Source organism: Oryctolagus cuniculus, chromosome 10 (genome assembly GCF_051225735.1).
Source record: "Oryctolagus cuniculus isolate XC-2025 breed Fujian yellow rabbit chromosome 10, ASM5122573v1, whole genome shotgun sequence".
Classification (NCBI taxonomy): Eukaryota; Metazoa; Chordata; class Mammalia; order Lagomorpha; family Leporidae; genus Oryctolagus; species Oryctolagus cuniculus.
Window position 1 is genome coordinate 69,563,899 of NC_142876.1, and position 18,602 is coordinate 69,582,500.

The 18,602-nt window shown below is 41.6% G+C and overlaps 1 protein-coding gene across 6 annotated transcripts in view; it reads right to left on the reverse strand.

The window, feature by feature from the left end:
* The window catches only part of SPIRE1 (spire type actin nucleation factor 1), a 204,887-nt gene that overhangs the window by 82,730 nt on the left and 103,555 nt on the right, over positions 1-18,602 (reverse strand). For all 6 annotated transcript variants that reach the window (XM_017343990.4, XM_017343991.3, XM_008261008.4 and 3 more), the window contains exon 4: positions 11,905-12,030. In XM_017343990.4, the coding sequence (XP_017199479.2) occupies positions 11,905-12,030 (126 nt within the window). The remainder of the gene's footprint in view (positions 1-11,904; positions 12,031-18,602) is intronic.

Sequence of the window (18,602 nt, forward strand, 5' to 3'; positions counted from 1 at the left end):
TTAGGACAAGGTTACATGTAAGTGCTAATCATCTAAGTTTTTAGAAAATCAAGACTCTGGCACAATGTAACTTTTAAATAGTTGGAGCTATTTGTATTGGTAAAAGGAGAAAAATAATTTCCTCACCTAGGAGAATTTTATAAATATTTGGGGAAATGAAAGAACAAAAACTTCAATTTACTTCTTCACTGCAGGTTGCAACTCCCTATCCAATACAAAAAATCTGAAATGTTTCAAAACCCAAAAATGTTTGAACACTAAAATTATGCCACAAGTGGAATATTCCCCACCAGGAAATTTTATTTTCATTCCCAAATTATTTTTTAAACTACATGAATTATCCTCAGGCTAATTTATCTATATAAGGTATATATAAGACATAAATGAATTTTGTGTTTAGATTTGGGTCCCATCCCTAAGAGATCTTGTTATGTACATTCAAATATTCTAAAATCTGAAAATGTTCCAAATTTGAAACATTCTGGTACCAAGCACTTTGGGTAAGTGATACTCAACCTAACTAATCAGAAGGCAAAGTCTAATTTCCATAGTAAAATGATTATAATCTACTTTTCTAAATTTTTCATAAAAAACAAAAATAGTTAAATCAATTTTAAAAATACATGTGTCCTTATAAATGTGCCTTCTTTTAAAAAAGATTAATTTATCTGAAATTAGGAGTTAAAGAGAGGAGAGAAGAGATACAGAAATCTTTCATCTGCTGGTTCAATCCCCAGAGGGCCACAATGGCTGGGGTTGAGCCAACCCAAAGCCAGGAGCCTGGAGCTTCTTCCAGGTCTCCTACTTGGGTACAGGGGCCTGAGAACTTGAGCCATGTTCTGCGGCTTTCCCAGGCACATTAGCAGGGAGTTGGATCAGAGGCAGAGCAGCTGGGACTCAAACCAGCACACACATGGGATGCTGGCACTGCAGATGGCAGCTTATTAACCTGCTGCTCCATAGCACTAGCCCCAAATGTACCTTCTTAAAGCTTAACCTTAATTGTACACAATGAAAGCAAAAACAAGGGCTGATACTAAAGTTTTAAAAATTATGACTTAAAACTCTTATGATACTGACTAGGTAGAACAGGGAACTTAAATATATAAGTCAAGAAATTAATAGAAAAAATGTAAAAATTATCTGTGTAAGGAATTAAAAAATCAATACCACTGTCATTTCATTTAAGAAAATTATATTAACCATTTATGGGGATGTGCAAAGGAAGAAAGAATTAGTAATTCAAACCAAATTCTGGATGTGTGTGTGTATATATATATTATATTTTAATATTTATTTATTTGAAAGAGTTACAGAGAGGCAGAGGCAGAGAGAGAGAGGTCTTCCATCCACTGGTTCATTCCCCAGATAGTCGCAATGGTTAGAGCTACGCTAATATGAAGCCAGGAGCTTCTTCGGGGTCTTCTGCACAGGTACAGGGGCCCAAGCACTTGGGCCATCTTCTACTGCTTTCCCAGGCCATAACAGAGAGCTGGATCAGAAGAGGAGCAGCTGGGTCGTGAACTGGCACCCACATGGCATGTGGGCACTGCAGGCCGCAGCTTTGCCCACTGTGCCATGGCACCAGCCCCGGATGTATATGTATTTTTTAAAAATGCTGAATAACAGGCTGGCATTGTGGTGCAGCCAGGTTAAGCCACTGTGTGATGCAGGCACATATGTGTGTCAGTTTGAGTCCAGCTGCTCCACTTCCAATTTAGTTCCCGGCTAATGTCCCTGGGAGAGCAGTGGAAGATGGCCCAAGTGCATGTGCCTCTGCCACTGAAGTGGGAGACCCAGATGGAGTTCCAAACTCTTGGCTTCAGTCTGGCCCAACCCTGGCTGTTACAATCATTTGAGAGTGAATTAGTGGATGGAAGATCTGTCACTCCACCTTTCAAATAAATAAATAAATTTTAAAATGCCAAATAACTTTAAAACAAAAATAAGAGGGGCTAGTGCTGTGGTGTCATGGGTTAAGACACCACCTGTGATGTAGGCATCCCATGAGTGCTGGTTTTAGTCCTGGCTGTTTACTTGCAATCCAGTTTCCTAATGCGCTTAGAAAAGCAGCAGAAGATGGCCAAAGTACTTGAGCCCCTGCCACCCACATTCTGCTGCAGCATTACAGTCACAGAGGCTTTTATTAAGGTCTCAGACTTCCAACACATCCTGCATTCACTAACCCAGGATCCTTCTCTCTGTGCTGGGATGGCCTCTCCTAGACTGTCATTCTGACTCTATCAGACATCCTGAGAATATTACAGAGACCACCACCACATTCATCCTGCTCACCACTGTGCCCCTAAAATAAAAAGTAACAGCACTGAATGCATCACTTACTGTGAAAACTAAATTAATGTGCATAAATGTCTTACAATGGCACCTGGCACAAAGTACGGAATAATGGGCAGGTGCTATTTATCATAATAGCACCTGTCACAGAGGAGGCATTAAATCACTGTTGCATTAATGAATGAATGGATTTTGCCAGCTGATCTTATTCTTCTGAAATCGAGGGCCTCTCTACTCACTTGTACTTCAGTACTGAGATACAGCTATTACATTCTGCCAAATCTTTACCAAAATCCTATTCCTTCAGTTTCTCCTTACTGAGGTTTATAAACTTCATTTACATCTTACTTTAAGTTCCATTTTTGCTGCCTACTATTTCTTTTTTTTCTTTTTTTAGATTTAAAGTCAGAGTTACACAGAGAGAGAAGGAGAGGCAGAGAGAAAGAGAGAGGTCTCCCAATCAATGGTTCACTCTCCAGTTGGCTGCAACAGCCAGAGCTGTGCTGATCCAAAGCCAGGAGCCAGGAGCTTCTTCTGAGTCTCCCACTTGGGTGCAGGGGCCCAAGGACTTGGGCCATCTTCTACTGCTTTCCCAGGACATAGCAGAGAGCTGGATCGGACTGGCACCCATATGGGATGCTGGCGCTTCAGGCTAGTGCGTTAACGCGTTGCGCCACAGCGCCAGCCCCAACTATTTCTTCAAAATTAAAAAGTAGGGTTAACCTAATTCCTTCTATCACATGAGCAGCCAATTTTTTTAAAAAAGATATTGTTTATTTATTTGAAAGGCAGAGTTAGAGAGAGGAGAGACAGAGAGATCTCCCATCTGCTGGTTTACTTCCCAAACGGCTGCGATGGCCAGAGACTTATTGTAGGTCTCCCATATTGGGGACAGGCAATTTATTAAATTTTATTTAAAAGATATTAGACTTTGATCCTCCACCTTGCGGCGCCGGCACACCGGGTTCTAGTCCCGGTCAGGGCGCCGGATTCTGTCCCGGTTGCCCCTCTTCCAGGCCAGCTCTCTGCTATGGCCAGGGAGTGCAGTGGAGGATGGCCCAGGTGCTTGGGCCCTGCACCCCATGGGAGACCAGGAAAAGCACCTGGATCCTGGCTCCTGCCATCGGATCAGCGCGGTGCGCCGGCTGCAGCGGCGGCCATTGGAGAGTGAACCAACGGCAAAAGGAAGACCTTTCTCTCTCTGTCTCTCTATCTCACTGTCCACTCTGCCTGTCAAAAAAAAAAAAAAAAAAAAAAAAGATATTAGACTTTGCTTCAATTTTCCTACCTATATCGTGCGGTGGGAGGCAAAGTGTAATACTACCTAATCAAGAGGAACATCACAAGGAGTAAAGTGCTAACAGAAGCAAAGAATGAGAGACACCCTGGGGTTACGAGGCTGGGTCTGCATGTGAAAGTGAGGTAAGCTGCCTGCCTGGGCTCAGAGCTGGTGCAGAGAGGCCTCTGGATTCCCCAACCTCACCCACACCAAAGTACATATGTTGCCCTAGGGTGGAAGTTTCAAAAACGAGTGAGAATCAAGTAGCATTCAGTCTCAATCCCCCATCCCTTGGCCTCTTTGAACAGCAGGATGAATGTGAGGGAACAGCTTTGTGTCCAGTAGGACCAGGTAGGTACATGATTCTTGACACTGCCTCTGGCCCCTGATGATTCAGCTATAAGCAACATAAAAGCTGATCCTATTCAAAATGTGATATTTATTAGGTTATATAAAAACCAACTCATCTCATGGATGGAGGCCCTAGTGTTACCCTAAAGAAGCAACAAGGGAAACATCATACACAGATGCCCCCCTGAGGGGCTGGTGCTGTGGCATAGCAGGTAAAGCTACTGCTTGCAGTGCCGGCATCCCATACGGGTGCCGGTTCGAGTCCCGGCTGCTTCATTTCCCATCCAGCTTTCTGCTGTGGCCTGAGAAGGCAGTAGACAATGGCCCAAGTCCTTGGGCCCCTGCACCCACGTGGGAGACCTGAAAGAAGCTCCTGGCTCCTAGCTTCAGATCAGCGCAGCTCTGGCCATTGCAGTCATTTGGGGAGCGAACCAGTGGATGGAAGACCTTTCTCTCTCTCTCTGCCTCTCCTTCTCTCTGTGTAACTCTTTCAAATAAATAAATCTTAAAAAAAAAAAGAAAGAAAGAAAAGAGGGAGTGTTGCAGGAGCTCTGTGTGGGTATTTGTGCATGTGTACAACTTCTCTGAACAGTGTCATTATAGATTAAACCTGGATGACCGTAGGAAAAAAAAACAAAAACAAAACCAAAACAAACAAGCAAGCAAAAAAAGATGCCCTCCTAGGTCCCTAATTATGGCAGGGCTAGTAAGATAAACACAGTCCCTGCCTTTAAGAAGGTCACAGTCCAGTGAGGACAAATATGAAAACAGCAATTACAAAACAGTATGAGAAGTTCCAGAAAGAAGCTAGAGGAGAGACTACTGGGAAAAAGTGCTTCAGAATAGCGAACATCCGAGTTAGGTCCTAAAGAGGCCAGCCTTTCCTAAATGAGAGAAGAGGGAAAGGGGTGTTTCAGGCCGGTGAGGAGGACTAAGCAATCAGGGAGTGGGGGATGTGCAGGCAGAACAAGAGCACAGACGGTGAGGAATGGAAAATGAAGCCCAGAGACCAGAACAGGCTAGATTGTGAACAGTTGTTTATGTCATAGAAAGGGCTTCAAACTTTCCACCTATCAAGCAGTCAACAGGATCTTTACACAGCAAAGTCACTGGAGGGTCAATTGTACATGAAAAGGGAAATAATACCAGAAGCCATTGTCGTGGCCCAGGTGAGAGATGACAAACCAATGTGTGAGGTAAGGCAGAGGCTGAGAGAAGATGAAAGAGGCCATGTGTTATGGAGACAGCCAATAACAGCAAAGACAAAGACAATAACTGAGCTACAGGTTCGTTCATTCAATGAACAGTATCCAAAAAAGTACAGAGCAGCTGCTACACTAGGCCGTAACAGTGAATGCGGGAGAAAAGGTCTCTGCCTTCAGAGATTATGGCCTACTGGAAAATGTCAATGAATGAGAAAAGAGAACAACAAAACAGACTGTGATGACTGCAAGAAAGGAATAACAGTGTTTGATTTTTTCAAAAGGGCTGTGTGTACTACTAAATAGATAAAGGTGTCTGGAGGGTAGTCTGAGGATATCTTCTAGCAGAGGCACAAAGAATGTGAACACAAAATCATAACTTAAAGGGTGAATGAAGACAATGTATAAGAAGAGTTTAAGATGGAAATAAGAAACCAAGCTCACATGTGCAGTCACATTTGAGAAGCGATCAAAGATCATTATAATCGGATCATCAGAAATGAGAATCCACACCTGCAGAGCCTGCTTTGGATATCTTATCTAAGATCAAAATGTTTGGATAGTTTACTTTAGTTCAGAGGTGGTTCATGTGTATGATATAGAAAAAAGGAAGGGAAAATTTTCATTACTTCGAGTACATAATCTCTTAGAAAACAGAAATCATGACAACAAAATCTATTTTACATGCCTTATAACATTCTTGCTACAATAAAATGAACATATAGTTTCATGCTGCTCAATTATTATTTTTAATAGAAAGCTTTTATTTAATAAATATAAATATCATAGGTACCACTTTTGGATTACAGCGGTTCTTCCCCCCATACCTGTCCTCCCACCGCCAAACCATCCCACCTCCTACTCCCTCTCCCATCCCATTCTTCAATAAGATTCATTTTTAATTATCTTTATTCAATTATTTTCAGTATTTTACTCATAATACTCTCATGTTATTAATTTATTCTTTACAGAAATTTTCTACCACTAGATTGTAAAATAAACTTTTTCATCTATGGTGACATCAATGTAAATGTAGTAATGTCAGTGTGGAATAGCACAGCTAGCTCACCAATTTAAAATGTTCAATCTGTGTTTTTCTAAGCATCATGAAATTTCATTACTATGTCTAAAGCTATAAAATGCTTCCCTATACAATCTATCTCAAATTTAAAATATAAATTAGAACAGTCTACAATAATTTCAAAGCAAATATTACTGGACATGTACTTAAAATGTTTGTATACATTCTGCCTACACAGTAGACTGATACAAAAACAAGGAAAAGCTTGTTCACAATGATTTATTAGTCCTCTGAATTGTCCCTTCTTCAGGTAATTTTATGACTAGAGGGAACTACATATCTCTAGCTGCCTGCTCCCCCATTTTTAAAGATGAAGAAATAGAAGTCTAGCAAAGGCTGAACACAACTGGAAAACGGGTGATGGAGTATGATTAACCAACAATAAAGGGACTTGAACAAAGGATCTATGTTAATGTTAATAAAACATAGATAAAAATAAAACATTTTAAATTCTAAAGTAAATGAGAAAAATGAGTTACTTGCTTTAAAAATGTGTCCCTCTAATCCATCAAGGTTTTGCCTACTCTGTAGCTGCATTTCTACTGTAAAACGATGTATTTGTTGGAGAATTGAGGGTAGGGAGGGAGACAAACACACTCTCAACATGGAGGCAATGATAAAAAAGCATTTTAGAAATATACTGGAATAAAATGAACTCATTTTCTAGCCTTAAAATTATTCCCTCTCAGTCTCTGACATTTCTATGATATTCTATCTTTTCTCATTTCACACATCCCTTTTATTTCACACATAAGCACATGGCCTGATTCCTCCTCCGGTCCCATTTGTGTACATATGTGGGACACACATACACCACACACATGCTCGTTCTCTCAGGAACCTTCTTTTCCTACCCAACACCAAACTCTACTCTCTGTGGCTCATACACTCTTCCTTCCAAACCTGCTTTGAAGCCTACATAGATCAAAACATCGAACTCCAATTTTTCCTTCAGTAAATCTCTTTGCTTTTATTCCAACAGTCTGTGACTTCTGTGTGTGAGTGGGAACAGGAAGCAGCACCAGGCTGGGGCACCTCTGCTAGGCAGAAGGTGGAAAAGCTGGGTTCAGCAGTGCTCAGAACCTCTGTCTATGTGAACCGCTAATCTCTTTAAGTCTCGCTTTACTAGTTTGTAAAGACTTAGAAAATAGTTATGAGGATTAAATAGTGTAGGTAAGAGAGGTAACTTTAGCAGCTGGGATTTTAAGAATGTAATATAAGAAACCAACAAGGGGTTAAAGTATTAGCAACTGAAAAACAGTTTTGTTTAACAGTAACGAGCTCAAGACACTGATTATCAAAAATTTACCTAGACAACAATGGACTAAAAGGATATTACCATCAATACAATTTGCCAGTCAGGGTCTGGACTGTGCTAGAGTCACTGGCAGTGCAGCATGGGTGGCTCTTCTTTCATACAACCTGATGCACTAAGTGGATCTCTTAGATAGTCTCTCCAGCTGTACTTACATACAAGGATATCACTGCTATAAGACAGGGTAATGTGCGCTTTCAAGGATATCAAATTGCTTTAGAGACATGGCATCAGTAGGTGTATCCAAATCTTCTCTTCATTCAGAGAACACTTTAAAGGATCTCATTAAGAAAAAAATCATCACATAATGAAAACAAATTTTTTCAAAATACATAGATAATGAACTACAAGCAATATATTTATAAACTAGCCAGGTTCAAATAATGTAATTTACTACTTTATAAAACAACTATACCATCTGAAAATAGACTCTGCATTTCATGTTTTAATAAACTGCACCAACGCCTGGCCAGTGTCTGCGGACATTGCCACAGAGCAAATTTATGAGGTTTTATTTAAATAGATCTTGATAATTCTTAAACCCTTTTTAAAATTTATTTTTATTTGTAAAGCAGAGACAGAGACAGACAGACAGCAGAGAGATATCATCTGCTCATTCACTCCCTAAATACCTGTAACAGCCAGGGCTGGGTCAGGCCAAAAGCCAGGAGCCAGGAACTCAAGTATCCCACATGAACCATATGAATGGTAGGAACCCAACTGATGCAGTGTACAATCAGCAGGAAGTTGGAATCAGATGCTGAGCTAGGACTTGAACACATTCACTCTGATAGGGGATGAGGTGTCCTAAGCAGTGGGTTAACCATTATGCCAAATGCCTGCCTCTTAAATCTCCTTTTGAGAATGTGTTCGCATACCTGACAATGTAAAATTGTAACCAAGAGCAAAAACAAAAATAAATTAGAAAAACACACACATCATCGGGATAGAAGAATAAAAATACTTACTAATACTGTTCTGTAAGCTCAGAAATGATTTCTCAGAAAATCTGTATTACGACTCTAGGAGCTCATGTATTGTATTAACCCCATAAGATTGTAGCTACACCTTCAAAGTAATACTCTAGAGAAGGCAATCTCAATATTTTTTTAAAGATTTTATTTATTTGAGAGGTAAAATTACAGACAGAAAGAGGGGCAGAGAGAAAGATTTTCCTTTTGGTTCACTCCCCCAGATGGCCACAATGGCTGGAGGTGGGTTGATCTGAAGCAAAGAGCCAGAAGCTCCGTGTGGGTCTCCCACACCAGTGCAAGGGCCCAAGCACTTGGGCCATCTTCCATTGCTTTCCCAGGCCATATGCAGAGAGCTGGATCAGAAGAGGAGCAGCCTAGACTTGAATTGGCGCCCATACGGGAGGTTGGCGCCACAGGCGGAGGCTTAGCATAGTACACCACAGCATTAGCCCATGGCAATCTCAATCTTAACAAGTGGGGAAGGTCACCATGATCTTAAATATTAATCTTTTCTACTATTTGATAAACTTCAAATAAACTTCAGATAAACTGAGGATATGCTATCAGATGCTCACTTTGAAGCTTTGAATCAGGTCTTACTTCGTCTGGCTCTAAGAGGAACAGCTTAGTTCATCACATTTATATATACACACATGAGGGTACTTCAAAAAAGCTTGTGGAAAATGAGATTTAGAAATAAGTTGACTTTAATGGAAAAAAACTGAAATCCATGCATATGGGAAGTCATCCAAATGTTCATGGAAAATACACAGTAAGAACAAAACATATCTATCTACCTATACACACACACACACACACACACACAGACATATACAATTATTCCATGAACAACATAATAGTTTGCCCTTTTCCACACTGTTGGTGACTTTCCTCTTGAGTCCAATTTTACAAATTAAAAAAAAAAGGGCATAGTTTTTCATTGGCCTATCATAAAAAGATGGACTACAAGGAATACCCTGGCCAGAGTAAAAGAAAAATGTTCACATCTCTGATTCATACACAAACAACGTGTTTACGTAAAGATGACTTGTTAAGAGTGATCTGCTCGCCGGCGCCGCGGCTCACTAGGCTAATCCTCCGCCTAGCGGCGCCGGCACACTGGGTTCTAGTCCCGGTCGGGGCGCCGGATTCTGTCCCGGTTGCCCCTCTTCCAGGCCAGCTCTCTACTGTGGCCAGGGAGTGCAGTGGAGGATGGCCCAAGTCCTTGGGCCCTGCACCCCATGGGAGACCAGGAGAAGCACCTGGCTCCTGCCTTTGGATCAGCACGGTGCGCCGGCCGCGGTGGCCATTGGAGGGTGAACCAACGGCAAAGGAAGACCTTTCTCTCTGTCTCTCTCTCTCACTGTCCACTCTGCCTGTCAAAAAAAAAAAAAAAAAAAAAAAAAGAGTGATCTGCTCAAGATATTTGTCACCTACTTTTTAAATAAGTCTTATTTGGCAACCAGGTTAATTATTGCCCCTTGCTGATACTTGCAATACATATCTCTCCCCAAACTGTGGGTCATGGTAAGTTTTAGCACAGTGCTTCAAATAAAACTCTGGACTTTAGTCATAAAAAGCAATGATACTCATTATCTAACATGCATTGAGCTCTATGCCAGATCCTGAGCTATTTTACATAGGATCTTACTGAAATGCCACAAATGTCTGTGTAAGGTAAAACATGTGACTCACCTTTCACATAAATTAGAATCATTCTCTTGGGGCCGGCGCTATGGTTCAGCGGGTTAACACCCTGGCCTGAAGCACCGGCATTCAATATGGGCGCCAGTTTGAGACCTGGCTGTTCCACTTCCAATTCAGCTCTCTGCTATGGCCTGGGAAAGCAGCAGAAGATGGCCCAAGTCCTTGGGCCCCTGCACCTACGTGGGAGACCCAGAAGAAGCTCCTGGCTCCCGGCTTCGGATGGAAGCAGTCCCGGCCATTGCAGCCAGTTGGGGAGGGAACCATTGGATGGAAGACCTCTATCTCTCTCTGCCTCTCCTCTCTGTGTAACTCTGACTTTCAAATAAATAAATAAAACTTTTTTTTTTAAAAAAAAGAATCATTCTCTTTGGATTTAACACGTAACATTTTAAAGTCACAGATGTTACTAGATAATAAGTAAAATAACTAAAATATGATTCTGAATTATTTGAATCTTAATTTCACTTTTCCTCCATTAATCTTTAGTTTTTTTTAAAAAGATCCCATTGTCTTCCTTTTATATTTCTTATTTATTTATTTATTTATTGACAGTCAGAGTTACACAGAGAGAGAAGGAGAGGGAGAGAGAGAGAGAGAGAGGTCTTCCAACCGCTGGTTCACTCCCCAACTGGCCATAATGGCTGGAGCTGAACCGATACCAAACCAGGAGCCTAGAGCTTTCTCTGGGTCTCCCACATGGGTACAGGGACCGAAGGACTTGGACCATCTTCTGCTTCCCCAGGCCATAGCAGAGAACTACATCGGAAGCAGAGAAGCTGGGACTGGAACCAGTGTCCATTTGGGAATGCCGGCACCGCAGGGGGTGGCTTTACCTGCTACGCCACAGTGCCAGCTCCTAAATCTTTAATTTTAAAAGCTCTTAAACGGGCCGGCGCCGCGGCTCACTAGGCTAATCCTCCGCCTTGCAGCGCCGGCACACCAGGTTCTAGCCCCAGTTGGGGCGCCAGATTCTGTCCCAGTTGCCCCTCTTCCAGGCCAGCTCTCTGCTGTGGCCAGGGAGTGCAGTGGAGGATGGCCCAGGTGCTTGGGCCCTGCACCCATGGGAGAACAGGGAAAGCACCTGGCTCCTGGCTCCTGCCACCGGATCAGCGCGGTGCACCGGCCGCAGCGCGCCGGCAGCAGCGGCCATTGGAGGGTGAACCAACGGCAAAAAAAGGAAGACCTTTCTCTCTGTCTCTCTCTCTCACTGTCCACTCTGCCTGTCAAAAAAAAAAATAAATAAATAAATAAAAATAAAAAAATAAAAATAAAAAGTATTTAAAAGCTCTTAAACAAATTATCAGATATGGGAGTTGCCTACCATATCCCTTCCTGGAAGAGGTACAAACACATTTCAAAATAGACAAATGAAATAGACAAAACAGACAAATGGAGCTGCATACATTGAAACAGACAAATGAAAAGAGTGGCAGAAAGTGGGCAAAAGCAACTACCATGGGACACCCATGAGTCCAACTCATAGGGAAAGAAACTGTGTGAAAATCTGTTTTATAAAATGGATTCACACTACTGATATCTTAACACAATAGATTTAATTGTGCATAAGTTGCTTCTCCTAAGTGATTTTCAGCATCAGGCCATCATGACAATAATAAAATTTTAAAGTAACAGAATAGGCAGTGTTGACAATTCAAGTTTTTCTTTCACAGTGCCAATAAATATCAAAGCAGCATACTTACCTCCTTTGCACTCTTAATTTTGGTCAGAAATGTATGCAGCTCCATCGTCTCTGCAAACAGTGCACGACACACTGCCTGATAATGATTTGGTGCTTCTGATTCAGTTGGGAGATGAGCAGCACACAACTACACAAGAGGAAAATAAAGTAACAGAGTTAGGTTACCACTGGAGTGTTTTGGTATGTTAAAAACAGACATGCTTGGGGCCAGCACTGTGGCACAGTGCTGTAGTGCTGGCATCCCATATGGGTGCCGGTTCGAGTCCCAGCTTCTCCACTTCTGATCCAGCTCTCTGCTGTGGCCTGGGAAAGCAGTAGAAGATAGCCCGAGTGCTTGGGCCCCTGCACCCATGTGGGAGACCCAATAGAAGCTCTAGGCTCCTGGCTTCAGACTGGTGCAGCTCTGGCCATTGCGGCCATCTTGGCAGTAAGCCAGCAGATGGAAGACTCTCTCTCTGTCTCTACCTCTCTGTAACTCTGCCTTTCAAATAAATAAATTTTAAAACAATAACAAAGGCAAACACATAGTGGGTAAAATCAATGCCTGCAAAGCCAGCAACCCATATAGGTGCCCATTACTGTCTCAGTTATTTCACCTTTTTTTTTTTTTTTTAAAGATTTAGTTTTTATTTAGTTGAAAGGCAGAGTTTCAGAGACAGGAAGAGATGCAGAGAAATTTTACAACCACTGGTTTTACCCCCTAATGGCTGCAACTGCTGGGGCTGGGTCAACCAAAACCAAGAGCCTGGAGCTTATTCTGAGTATCCCATTTGTGTACAGGGGCCCAAGCATTTGGGCCATTTTCTGATGCTTTCCCAGGTGCATTAGCAGGGAGCTGGATTGGAAGTGGAGCAGCTGGGACTTGAATTGGTTTCTATAATGGGATGCTGGTGTCATAGGCAGAATTTTTTTTTTTTTAAGATTTATTTATTTATCTGAAAGGCAGATTTACAGAGATGCAGAGGCAGAGAGAGAGAGACAGACAAAAAGACTTCCATCTGCTGGTTCACTCCCCAGATGGGTGCAACAGCCAAAGCTGCGCTGATCCGAAGCCAGGAGCTTCTTCTGAGTCTCCCAGATGTGTGCAGGGGCCCAGGGACTTGGGCCATCTTCTACTGCTTTCCCAAGCCATAGCAGAGAGCTGGGTCAGAAGTGTAGCAGCCGGGACTCAAACCGGTGCCCTTATGGAATGTCGGCACTGTAGGTGGCGGCTTTACCCTCTGTGCCACAGCACTGGCCCCTCAGGCCGAGATTTAATCTGCTATGCCACAATACCAACTCCCTAGCTGCGCCACTTCTGATCTAGCTCCCTGATAATGGCCTAGGAAAAGCAAAGGAAGATGACTCAGGTTTCTGGGCCCCTGCCACCCACATGGGCCACACAGATGAAGTTCCTATCTGGCCTGGCCCAGTGTTGGCCGTTGTAGCCATCTAGGGATTGAACCAGAAAATGGAAGATTTCTGTCTGTCTCTCTCCCTAACTCTTTCAAAATAAATAAATCTTAAAAAAAAAAAAAAAGACACATCCAGTATAATCTGTACTTTCTCTTCAGACAGCAAGACACTTCCCATCATCCAGGGCTTAGTGCAGTACAAGGAAAACCTATTCAATTACATGGGGAAAGCAGTCCACTAATAGTAGAAACCCAAGAGCACAAATAAGCTTACTGCAGCCAGTTAGCATCTACTTAAAAATGACAGAACACCACGTAAAAGTTTTGGTTGGGAGCAGAAAGAGAACTACCAGTCACTGAATGCTGATAAAACGCTCATGCATTTTAACAGCCACCATTAACTGTGTCTGCACCATTTAAGTCCATCCACAGTGTAAAACATTTATTCTTTACTGCAACCCTAGTTACAACCATTTTTTAGCAAAGGAAACATTTTAGAGGAGTGAGGAGACTTGTCCACAGCAAAAGGGGAATTCAAATACAGTTCTATAAGGCTCAGGACTAAGAACTGATTTATCAGGAAGCACGAAAAGCAAAAATCTCAAGAACCCATTTGCTATATTTTTTTCTCAATTATTTTTGTATCCAGAAATATTTTCCAATATTGAGTAATCATTTCCAAGACAATAAAAGAACTGTAACTGCTAAGACTTTTACCTTGGTTTCAGTTTACCTCTAAAACAGAGTTCTGGGCTAATAATTTCTCATATAGCCTATCTCTACTTTTTTTTTTTTAAGATTTATTTATTTTATCTGAAAGGCAGAGTTAGAAAAGGAGAGACGCAGACAGAGAGATCTTCCATCTGCTGATTCACTCCCTAAATGGCTGTAACGGCCAGACTGAAGCCAGGAGTCAAGAGTTTCTCCCTGGGTCACCCACATGGATGCAGGGGCAAAAACACTTGAGCCAAATTTTGCTGCTTTCCCAGGCGCGTTAGTAGGGAGTTGGGCGGAAGTGGAGCAGCCAGGAAATGAATGGGCCAGAGGCAGATGGCGGCTTAACACACTACACCACAGTGTTGGCCCCTCCACTTATTCTAAGAATAAATGCTTCAGTTAAACTGAAAGGCTACAGCTGCTTTATTCTAGGTCAGCCCTTTCCTTTCTGTTAAAAAATTTTAACTGTGTACCTAGCATTTCCACTGAGATGTCACAAAGATCTCTTAACCTTAACACTCCCGAAATTCAACTCTAAATTTCCTTCTTTCCATCTTTTCCATCTCAGTGAATAGCAATTTATATGAATCATCTTTGATTCTCCTTTATTCCCACACTTTTTACATCCAACCCATCAATAAGTCCTATTGTTTCTACCTCCAAAACACACCCTCTTGATTTCCTGCTCTTCTCCATTACCATCATAGTCCAAGTCATCATCTTCTTTCATTAGAGGACTCAGATTCTCTCACCTATAAGGTTCTTCACCTGACAGCCAAAATCTCTTATAAAAATAATGTGAATCACGTTAATCTCCTGTTTAAAATCACTGAATTATCCATTTAAACAATAATCACCAAGAAACAAGTATGTACCAGGCACTTGAAAGAAACAAGACACAAAAGAAATCAAAGTCCCTGTTCTCTCAAAGCTAACATTCTAATGGGTCTCAGACCCTTAAAAACACACATCCACACACACACATCCCATGTTGGGAATAACATCTGCTAATAAGAAAAATAAAGTAGGTGAGAGGCAGAAATGGAGTTGAGGTAGAGAAAGGGAAATAATCTGGGAAGAGCAGTGAGCTATTCAGAGACCTCAGGAAAGTGTCCCAGGCAGTGGGTCAGTAGCTCCCACTGGACTTAAATCTGAAACTCTTCTTTGTCCTACAAACTCTTTCATCATCTATCCCATGCCTCTCTCTCCAAAACTATTCATGGCTCTTCCCTCCCCTTTACTTTATAATTCTAGACTTATTTCTTTAAAATACATCAATTTCTTTGCTGATTTTTCATCCCAAAAATGTTCATTTAAATATCACCTACTCAGAGAACCTTCCTTGTTTGTCCTTTCTAAATGTATTCTCTACACATAACTTGTTATCTTAAAATTATTAGTTTGTTTCCTTCACAGAAATTACTAGAATTTATAATCACCTCACAAATTGATTTTTGGATATGATATGAAGTAGGCATCATTCTATTTTTTCCACAATTTGGCACTACTTAAAAAGGGGCTTTTCCCTTTGCTCTGCCTCCTGCTGTGACACATATCAAGAGTCCACTCACACATGAATATATTTCTGTACTTGCCATTGTCACTTGTCTAACAATGTCCACTGACTTAATTATCATGACTTTGTAACAAGTCTTGATACCGAGGAAAGCCCCCCTACCCAGCCCTCCTTAACTGAGAGTGTTTTACTGACTCTTGCATTTTGCATTTCCATTTTAGTAGCACTCACAATTTCTAGGGAAAAAAAATCTGTAGAGATTTTTATTGAGAGCCTAAGAATCCTTTGGAGAGAAATCATTTGCCTGCCTCATTTAGTTCCTTAGAAATTATTTCAATATTTTACAGTTTTCTGTGTAGATATTCTACATTAGTTTGGTTAAATTTACAGATAGGTATTTTATTTTTGTGGGTGCTGATATACACACTTAGGTATTATACAAAATTTTATGTCATTTCCTGTTTGATTTTCAGTAATTAATTATTTACTTATTTGAGAGAGGAAGAGAAAGCGTACTCCCATCTGCTGGTTTACTCCCCAAATGCTCACGATGGCAGGGCTATAAGTTGGGAGCCAAGAATCCAATCCAGGTCCTTCAAGGGAGTGGCAGGGATCCAGCTACTTGTGTCATCACCTGCTGCCTCCCAGCTTGTGCAGTAGCAGGAAGCTGAGATCCAGAGTGGAGCTGGAACGAAACTCAGCACACAAGCAAGATGTTGGCTTCACAGGCAGCAACTTAACCACAGGCAAAACACCTTACCCAGTTTTCTGATTTTTATATATTGACCTTCCTAAATACACAAATTCTCAAAGGTAATCTAAGGATTCTTTTGTATTTTCTGCATAGTCAAACAGAGATGGTGATAGCAGGCACCCATGGTTCACTCATAATCTCCGAAGAAATGCTTTCAACATTTCACTATCATTGATTTTCAGTATTTCTTTTTTTAAAGATTATTTATTTGAAAGTCAGAGTTACACAGAAAGAGGTGAGGCAGAGAGAGAGGCGGGGGGGGGGGGGTCTTCCATCCGATGGTTCACTCCCCAATTGGCTGCAACAGCCAGAGCTGCGCCGATCTGAAGCCAGGAGCCTCCTCTGGGTCTCCCACATGGGTGCAGGGGGGCCCAAGCACTTGGGCTATCCTCTGCTGCTTTCCCAGGGCATAGCTGAGAGCTGGATTGGAAGTGGAGCAGCCGGGTCTCAAACTGGTACCCATATGGGATGCCAGCGCTTCAGGTCAGGGTGTTAACCCTCTGCGCCACAGCGCCAGACCTGATTTTCAGTTTTCTTTTTTCCAAATACATGCATTAACATCAACAAATTTCCCTTTGGTCCTAACTTTCCACATCAATCCCTAAATGAGTCCAAATACAAGTAACAGAAAATTTCTGGGACATGTGTTTTCTTAATATTGTAAAAAACATTTCTGATGAAGCATACTTGATTGAAAAGTGGGAACTGAAGACAAAAAAGAAGAAAACAATCTCTAATATTGTGCATTCTTCATCTGCAGCAAGGTTGCCTTCACTCCATTAACTGCAAAACTTGCCTGTGGGCTTCTCTTTCCGGCCTGCTGCTGCCACTGGGCTCCTGAGCCAGCGGAGCACAGAAAGCCAATTAGCCTGCATCAGCTGTGTCCTGCATTCATGAGGCAACCTCCAGGCAGGGGTTTGGGAGTCAGGCAGAGGTTTGTTTCCAGGGTGTGGGTATTTCACTGCTCTCGTGCCTCCATTTTGCTTCTGTGTAGTAATCTTAATTGTTAAAATTATCTGAAGACTTGCCTTATGACCTGGAATATGGCCAAAGTTTTTAAAAAAAATATTTATTTGCATGAAAGGCTGGTGGCAGGCATGGGCTGAGACACACACACACACCCTTACATTTGCTGGTTCAATCTCCAAATCCCTAAATGCCCACAATAGCCAGAGCTGGGCAAAGCCAAAGCCAGGAGCCTGGAACTACATCCTGGTCTCCCACATAAGTGGCAGGGACCAAGGACTACAGGCAGTTTCTGCTACCTCTCAGGATCTACATTAGCAGGAAGCTGGATCAGAAGTGGAAGCAGGATTGAATCCTAGGTCCTTGGATAAGGAATGCAGGTAGCCTACTTAACCTGCTATGATACAGAACCTTCCCCAAATATTTAATTGTTCCACGTATATCTGAAAAGAATGTATTTACCCACACAGAGTACACATGTACTACAATGTTAAACTTTGTTATTCTCATTGTTGAAATATTCTGCACTTGAACTGATAAAGATATGCAAATCCTCCAACTATGATTATGGATTTGTTTATTTCTGCTAGTCTTACCAATTTTCATTGTATTTCAATATTATTCAACGTTGTAGTTATAGGCTATGTTATTAGGTACATACAAATTCAGAACTGCCATTTCATTTTAATGAATTATTATTAGCATCCTTTCTTGTCTCTAGTAGTGTTTTGTCATTAAGTATATTTTATATAAAAATAATATTCAAACTATCCTTCTTTTGGTTAGAATGTTACACTATCATTTTTCTATTCTTTAAAACATTTTTTTTTTTATCTGCTTGAAAGGCAGACTAACACAGTGAGAGAGCAAGAGAGGCTGAAGGAGAGAAGAATCATCTCTTTGCTTGTGCACTCCTGAAATGCCCTTCACAGCCAGGACTGGACCAGGCCAAAGCCAGGAGTCTAGAACTCCATTTTGGTCTCTCATGTGGGTGCTTGGATTCCAAGCACTTGAGCCATCATTTGCTGCTTTTAGCAGGAAGCTAGATCAGAAGCAGAGTAGCTGAGATTCAAACTGGCACTCCAGTATGGAATGGAGACATCCAAGGCAGCAACTTAACCCACCACACCACAACACTCACCTCGATTTTTTTCTATTTTTTTTACTTTCAAGCTGTCTGTGTCCTTTTATTTATGGTGTGCTCTCCATAAGCAGAATATAGTTGCATTTTGTATTTTTAATGCAGTTTAAGGCTCTTTGTCTTTTAACTAGAGGATTTCAGGTTAGTAAATGTAAGCCACAGATTTAACTTAAAATTTTCTGGTAGTCACATAAATAAAAAACAAAAACAA